This window comes from Cuculus canorus, chromosome 3 (assembly GCF_017976375.1).
Source record: "Cuculus canorus isolate bCucCan1 chromosome 3, bCucCan1.pri, whole genome shotgun sequence".
In the NCBI taxonomy this organism is placed as follows: Eukaryota; Metazoa; Chordata; class Aves; order Cuculiformes; family Cuculidae; genus Cuculus; species Cuculus canorus.
The window spans coordinates 22,624,250-22,632,233 of record NC_071403.1 but is presented as its reverse complement, the minus strand read 5'-3'; the positions used below and the strand labels follow the sequence as shown (position 1 = coordinate 22,632,233).

General features: G+C 43.1%; 1 protein-coding gene across 1 annotated transcript in view; it reads left to right on the top strand.

The window, feature by feature from the left end:
• The first annotated feature begins 555 nt into the window (after nucleotides 1–555).
• LOC104068234 (LYR motif-containing protein 2) overlaps nucleotides 556–7,984 on the top strand; it is a 109,313-nt gene continuing 101,884 nt past the window's right edge. The window contains exons 1-2 of the mRNA XM_054061537.1: nucleotides 556–692; nucleotides 7,279–7,505. Of these exons, the coding sequence (XP_053917512.1) occupies nucleotides 591–692; nucleotides 7,279–7,505 (329 nt within the window). The 5' untranslated portion in view covers nucleotides 556–590. The remainder of the gene's footprint in view (nucleotides 693–7,278; nucleotides 7,506–7,984) is intronic.

Sequence of the window (7,984 nt, the reverse complement as noted above, 5' to 3'; positions counted from 1 at the left end):
GTCCCACTGTCGGGGCCCTCCGGAGAGCATTGGATCCGCCCCCGGGCGCCGTGAGCGAGCGAGTGAGTGAGGAGAGAGGAGAGAGGTGGCGGGAAAACGCCAGCGTAGAGCCGGCCGCTTCCTCCCGAGCCCGAACTGGCTGCTGCCCCGGCCACCGTGACCTGCCTTGAAAAGGCTTCAGGGCGACTGCCCTGGCTACAATGGCAGTGAATTCCGTGGGAGATGGGGAACAGCAAGGGGAGCTCCGCACACGCGACCTTCCAGCGCCCTGAGAAAACCGCAGATACTCGCTCGACTCCCGGACGGAGCTATCCCCTGCAGAGGGGGCGGCTCGTGGGAGACTACAACTCCCAGCATGCACCAGTGGCGCAGAGGGTGGGCAGACACCGACTGTGGCGGAGCATGCCGGGAGTTGTAGTCACGTGAGTGGTGAGGTGCCGTCACGTGGCGGGGGCGGGCTGCCATATAAAAGCGGCGACGTCGCGCGTGGGTGACGCTGCCGGCGAGGCGGAAGCTGGCGCTGAGCGGCCCCACGTGCTGCGGCGCCCGGGCCGCTCCTGCCGCTCCTCTCAGCTCTGCTCCCGCTCCGGATGGCGGCCGACCTGCGGTTCCGGCTGGCGGAGCCGCTGCAGCTGGTGGCGCGCAGGAACGAGAAGAGCAGCGCGGAGCTGAGCCGGTTCTTGGCGAAGCAGGTGAGTGGGCAGAGCGGGGCTCGGCGGCAGCACGCCCTGCCCCTCTCTCTCTCTCTCTCTCTCTCTGCCTTCGGGCAGGTCTCCGCCGTCCTGCCTTTCGCCTTGTCTCCCCGCCGTTTTGTCCTCTTCTAATTACTCTGTTCCGCTCCCTCGCCTCCCCGCTCGCTCTCTCCCTTCTTTCCCTACGGGCTTGTGGCTCTTTCTCTCCCTCTCCGCCCCTTTCGGGGTTATGTGAGTGGAGCTCCGCGGGGCTGGTCCTCGCCTGTCCCTTCGCGCCCCTCGCATTGCATTTCCTTGGGAGGCATTTTACCCTCAGTGCGAATCTGCGGTGTGGACACCCTTTGGGACTCAAAAATCCATGTTTCTGTTTGAGTGGTCAAGGTCAGGTTGGACGAAGCCTTGGGCACCCTTTTCTGGTGGGATGTCCCTGCCCTTGGTAGGGGGGTTGGAACTGGATGATCTTTAAGGTCCCTTCCAACCCTAACTATTCTATGTGTCGGTAGGAGATGGAGATATCCTTTTAGGGAGCACGAGTGGAGCCCCGTGAGTCTGGTCCTCTCCTATCCCCCTCCCATTGTATTTCCTCGGGAGTGAAAGCCTGTGGTATCTTCAGTGTTCCTGGAGTGAGACTGAATAGCAAGGGTGATAGCAAGAGATTGTACGTCCTTGCAAGCACTGAGCTGGTTTCTAGTCCCTTAGATGCAGCACGTTACCCTGATGTTGTTTGCTGTCTTCTTTTATTGGTTTAAACCGGCATGTAAGGTAAAACGACGGAGCACCAGCATGTAAGGTAAAACCACGGAGCACTGGATTTCCTGCTGTTTATTTCCTTTTTTAGTCACTGTAATGCCTTGAAAGCTTGTTCCTGCCTTGACTGGTTTTATGCTTTGGTTGCTTGAACTGTGAAAAGCGGGCCTGCTTTTCAGGAGAGTTAAGCCCCAGGTAATTTCTGCATCTGCGATATATCTTGGAGTGTAATAACAAGGTGTCAGCACATCAGATGTCATATAGTTAGTACTTTTCATGATAAAGCTTTTGAAACCCCCAAGTTATGGGACTCAAAATCCATGTTTCTATTTGAGTGTTTAGGAGATATTCTTTCAGGGAGCACCAGTGGAGCTCTGTGAGACTGGTCCTCTCCTGTCCCCTTGCACCCCTCCTTCTTCCTCTGGAGGTGTTTTGTCCCTCAGTGGAAACCTGCGGTATCTTCAGTGTGCCCTGGAGTGAGGCTGTACAAGGGCGATAGCAAGAGATTGCATGTCCTTGCAAGCCCTAAGATTGTTTCTAGTCCCTTAGCTGCAGCATGTTACCCTGACAGTATGTGATATCTTCTTTAAGTGTTTTAAACCAGCACGTGGGGTAAAAACGATGGAGGACTGGATTTTTTACAGTTTACTTTTTTTTAGTCACTGTGATGCAGTGAAAGTATGTTACTACTTCAACTATTTTTATGCTTTGGCTGCTTTAACTGTGAAAAGCAGGTCTGCTTTCTAGAGGAGTTGAGCCCTAGGTAACTTCTGAATCTGTAATACTTGAAGAAGCATAATAACGGGATATCAGCACATCAGATGTCATATAGTTAGTACTTTTCGTGATAGAGCTTTTGAAGCCCCCAAGTTATGGGACTCAAAATCCATGTTTCTGTTTGAGTGTCTAGGAAGCGTCCCAGTTGTTTGAAGATGAAAAGCTTAAATATTTTTTTTAGGATATTTGCTTTCAGTCAGAATTGCTGTCTCTTATCTATGGTTGGGGAAGGCTTTCATGCTGGTAGTTGGTAGTCAAGGTTCCCTGTTGGTAGGCAGATGGCTTTTTTTCTTCTGTTACTGTAAATCATAAGATCAAAGTAAAATTGATGTGAATATGTATTCCTGTGTTTGAGAGTTGATGCTAATTGGTGGGAAGCAGTGATGAGGAACTGCTATTCAAGAGAAACAGCTGAGGAATAGAGATGGGGTGATGCAGATATGTGATGTAGCAGACTGATAGAATGGTGTACTAGAAGTGAGTCACCAAGATCTGGGACTGGGAAAGAGACTATGACCCTTCCTTTCTGCTGACTGTTTCAAGAGATATGCTTCAGGTTTAAAAGTGTTGCTACATTGGAAATTATTAAAGAAAAATTACATAGAGGGAGTCTGGAACAGCACATTAATGAGCAGTGACTTGTTATTTTGAAAACTGAATTGCTGTTTCCAAGCTTTGAGGGTACAAACAGAACATTAATGTTATCTTGTCACTTAAACAACCACTGGCTCCAGTCATCATACCCGATTTCCTACCATTGGCTTTGTATCTAGCTTAGGAAGCATTTGTTCTGGAAATAAAGACCTCTGTTTGCCCTGCTGCTTCACTGTATTTCTGGCAACTAATTTTTTCAGTGTTCCTAAGTTGCTGCTGATGGAACATGCCCACCACTGCTCAGTAAGGAACAGCATTTTGAGATTAATAATAAGGCATTGTTTGCATGGTGATCTTGCTCCCTGTACATCAATATGTGATAGAAATAGAGACTTCTATGTATTTGTGCACCATTTAACTCTGCAAAGGTACAGGAAATTTCTGTGCTCTTAAATGAGGAAAATGGGATGAAAAACTCTCTAAGCCAGTCTGTTTCCTGCCTTTCTATTTTTGGATAATTTAAGCAAAGTGTATAAGTAGTAGGGCTCTGCAAAGTGCTGGAACGTGCTTTTGGTTCCGTTACCAAAGGTCTATTGAAATCAGAACATCTTCCTGGCTAGAATTCCAAATACAGATTTTGTGCAAACACATTTTTTTTGGTTCCCTATTATGGTGTAATTTCGGTAGAGGAGTTCATTTATTGTGAAGGTTAAATTTGTAGTAGGAATGGAACTTCATTGCAAAAATATCCTTATTGGTATCTGCCCCTTCCCATCCACTACAGTTTTAAGTGCTGTACATGTACTGAAAGATATAAATAAAAAAACCTGTCCTCTTTGTGTATTTTCTGTCTGTGGAACTGTTTTAAGTGAGCGGAAGATCTTCAGCCCACCATCACAGAATCACCAGGTTGGAAAGGACCCACTGGATCGAGTCCAACCATTCCTAACACTCCCTAAACCATGTCCCTAAGTACTTCATCCACCCTTTCCTTAAACACCTTCAGGGAAGGCGACTCAACCACCTCCCTGAGCAGCCTGTTCCAGTGCCCAATGACTCTTTCTGTGAAGAATTTTTTTCTGATATCCAACCTGAACCTCCCCTGACGGAGCTTCAGGCCATTCCCTCTTGTCCTGTCCCTTGTCACTTGGGAGAAGGGGCCAGCTCCCTCCTCTCCACAACCTCCTTTTAGGTAGTTGTAGAGAGTAATAAGGTCTCTCTTGTTCTATTCTGTTGGTGTTTTAGCTTGGCATCCTTCATTTTGCCTTTCTTTTTTCTATGTAGGAGTGAGAATTATTTTAATAATAATGCCGAGTTCTTATTAATAGCCCTTCAGTCATAGCATTTTATGGCAAGTGTCTTTGTTCCTTTATTTTAGTATGTCAGGAAAAAGAGATGACTTAGCTGTCCCGAATTTGCCCAGCTACTCATCAGCTGTCAGAAAAACATCCTGATGTCCAGGCAAATAAGGAAGACTGTTTTTTTCATGAGATAAGACTTCTAGTTTTTATTTAGGCTTTACATTATTTAGCATTATAAATAAGGGAGAGTATGTTGTACTTCTGCCCTGGAGTGTATTCTTACCTTCTCCTGCTTCTAGTTTTTGAAGAGCTGTGATTTTTGGGAAACAGTCTGTTAATAAATACCTTGATTGCTGTAAGAAGAGTGCAGGTTCATGTTTTGCTTTATCTTACTGAACTGGACATCTGCCAAAATGAGTGGTCCTAGTCTGTTTTCTTTTTGCTGATTCTCAAGGCTAAGCCACGCCTCTCTCTTGTCTCTTATCCTGAACCTAGGGAGTGTGCTGATGTGGAAAATCCGTTCAGCTTTCCCACCCAGTGGTAGACTTTGGAAGAAGGATTAATTTGGATCATCTTGCCAAGATGATTACTGCTGTATAGCTGTGCAGGAGAACTGCTGTGTGAGGGAACAGAGCTGAGAACGTGTTCCTGTGTTAGAAAGGAAGGATTTCCCCTGCTCTTGTGCCCTCCCACCCTTTAGAAGTATCCTTTTGTTAAATCTACGCATGATGTAATGTTCTGTGGAAGCACCCATGAGCTATGATCAGAAATGTGGCATTCATGTAGGCCCAGATTGTTCCTTGCCGTGATTCTTTCTCTTAGTAGTCTTGGGTTTTTTATTGAGCCAGTTCTTCATAAGTGGTTCTGTACCATGTGAGTAAATGTACTGTGCAGTCTGGGAAGGAGATATGCAACATACTGCTAGAGGAGCAACATGGATCTTGTTTGACTTCAGTTCTCGGTCCTAGCTGTGTTTCTGTTTAATGTCACTTGCATTAATAATAGGCAATGTGTATATAGTCAGTATTTTGAGGGATGGTCTTTAGTGATGCTTTCTTAAAGCAGCTGTTTTGAACTGTGGATGCAGACTTACTGTCCTGGCTTTGAATGCTAGAATGAAATACTTTTAGATCAGCTGTCCTTTGCTGCTGATTGAGGTAGTTGGGTAATTCACAAAGCTGCCTTTAGTTAGAAATCCCCTCTAACAGTGTTCTTGTCCATAAAATTTTTAATTTAGACTCTGGAGGGCTCTGAAATCAAACAGGCAGTCTCTTTGTAGAATGAGAAAGTTGCTGCTGTGAGTTTTTTGAACTGTTCTATGTGTCCTAAGGGTACTGTACACGGTGATTAAAAAAACCTGCTTGCTCTCACAAAATTGCTAATGGAATGGATTTGTTGTACAGCAGTCATGTAACTACAGAATATTACTGAGTCAGTCACATTATTTTATTACTAATGTATTGTTAACTGTTCCTTTTATTTGATATTGAAAGTTCTGGTTAAAAAAATGAAGCCTCTTGTGCCTGTTTGGGTAGCCAAAGATGTAACTGGTTTGGCAAATGAAGGTTTTTGGTTTTTTACAGTGGAGTTTCTCTAATTCTTTTGAGCCATGCTGCCTTTGAACAGCTTGTCTTATCATTTTGCCACTCAAAATCTGATCTCCAGTAATGAACAGCATCTTGCTTGCTCTGATGGATGCAGACCTTCAGGTCTATTTTTAAAGGTTTTTTTGATGCTGCAGCGTTAGGTGAGAGGAAGATAAACTTACATCATGTTTTGTACAAAGAAATACAAAGCATGTTAGAAACTACTTGCAGTTAAATGTCATAGGTTTGTTTGTAGTGTATACACTGCAGTTTCTTGTTAGGGAATGAATATCTTTTCAAGATCAGGATACACAAGAATCTGGAACAAGCATGCACATATTCTGGAAGAATGTTGACAGTGGAGTATTGTTAGGAGGTCACCTTTTCAAAGGCAGTGTGCAGGACCTCTGCAGTCTGTTTATCTTGTAATAATGAAAGCATCCCATCCGCAGACCCAGGAGCAGATTTTACCTAAGTAACAAAAGTCAAAGAGAAGCAGAAATTGACTCCGCATGTTGCTATAATGAAAGACTACCCGAATTGTGGGGTGTTTCTGCAGGAGTTTAGTTGTAGCTTGTTTTGTTTTGAAAGCTGACTTGCTTAGTGGTATTTACAACTGTCTGCCCAGAAGGATAAAATTGTCTTGATGGGATAAGGGTTCACTTATCAAGAGAGAGGAGAGCAGGGAGGTCAAAGTTAAAGAGCAAAACCGCTACAGGGCAAATTCATAATCATGATTTTTCACAAACCAGAATTACTTATACTGCATTATATGCCAAACATCACAGAAATGGAGACATGCTAGGGTAATAACATGAGCTTAAAGTCCAGAGGAATTGAAGCATAAGCATAGGTTGTTGTTCTTTAGTAACTAAGTTAGAAATGTTGAAGGGGGATGTAAGAGGGAGGTGTCTTTGTGGTGGGTTAAGGTTTTTTTTTTCTGTTTTCTTAGCAGATGTGAATGTTTTCTGTCTATTTGACAGCCTGATATTGTTTTTTTTGGACCATTTTTTTATAAAAGCAAGAAAAAGGAAATCTCAACTTCAAATCTGCAGATGCAGGCTGCTTCTTATGAAGAGTGTTGCTCACTATAATTGCTGTCAGAAATAGGGAAATACAGCTGTAATCATGATGGATTGAATGCTGTGTTTTTGAAAAGAGCTAGTGAACACAATGCAACTCACTGTTTTTAAGAACTGAACTTCTGAAGTGTTTTGTGGCTCTTGTGAGACCAAGCTGTTGAATAAGAAATCTATTAACAAAGATGTATTAGTTGTTATAACACTTTCCTTACTTATTCTTTTAAAAATATTTTAAAATATTTGCTTTATCTTTGAGCTTAAAATATAATTTTAGGATTTTTTTGTGATTCTTGTTTAGCATGTCATTCTGCATGTCACTCATCCTGTTTTCCAGTTTTTCAAAACATGGGGAGTATGTCAAGCAAATACTTCCATTGGGAATCTGTCTTCTTTTTAATATTTACTCCTGTATAATTCACTGCAAATCCTTCATGAATAGTTCTGAAGTTGGAAGTCCACATAATTCTCTTTAATCTATGCTTGCTTTCCATTCCTCTAGATTTGGACTCACCAAGATAGACAATGCATCCTTGATACTTTAGCGCAGTTATTACTGGATAAAGAATGTACTCTATTGATTGGCCGTCAAGTTCGGCCAGTCTTGTTGGATCTGTTGGAGAGAAATGCAGAAGCCATTAAAGCTGGTGGCCAAATCAACCATGATCGGCATGAAAGGCTTTGTGTAGCCATGAGCAAGCTGGTTGCTGACCACCCTGATGTTTTGCCGTAAGTAATGTTATGTCTCTTTGTGCAGCATTTGGACTTAGCGAGTACCTTCTTGTCAGTTTTTATTTGTGGTGAGAAGTGTTGTTAAAGTTTGGATCGTCTCCCACAATAAGAAATGTGTTTCGAATTGAAAGAATGATTTAGAAGAAGAATCTAAAATCCATGTTATTTAATTTGTCTTGTAAGATCTAATGTGATTTTCATCTTAATGATCAAAAGAAAAGTAAAACAGCTGGCATGAAAGTTGCTCGCAACCAAAATTCTGCATTTAATATTAGACCTGCAGACCAGTAGAGTGAGTACAAAGTTATCTAAGTAGGAATTGATATTACTTTTTCAGTAAACGGTCGTTCAAAGATTTCACCAAAGGCAGTACTGTTTCCTCTCAATTAAGTAATGATTTCTGTTAAGGTAAAGTATCTGTTGTCAGCTGATTGCTGAAGTAGTCTTTCCCAAGAGTGGACAAAGTTAAATATAGG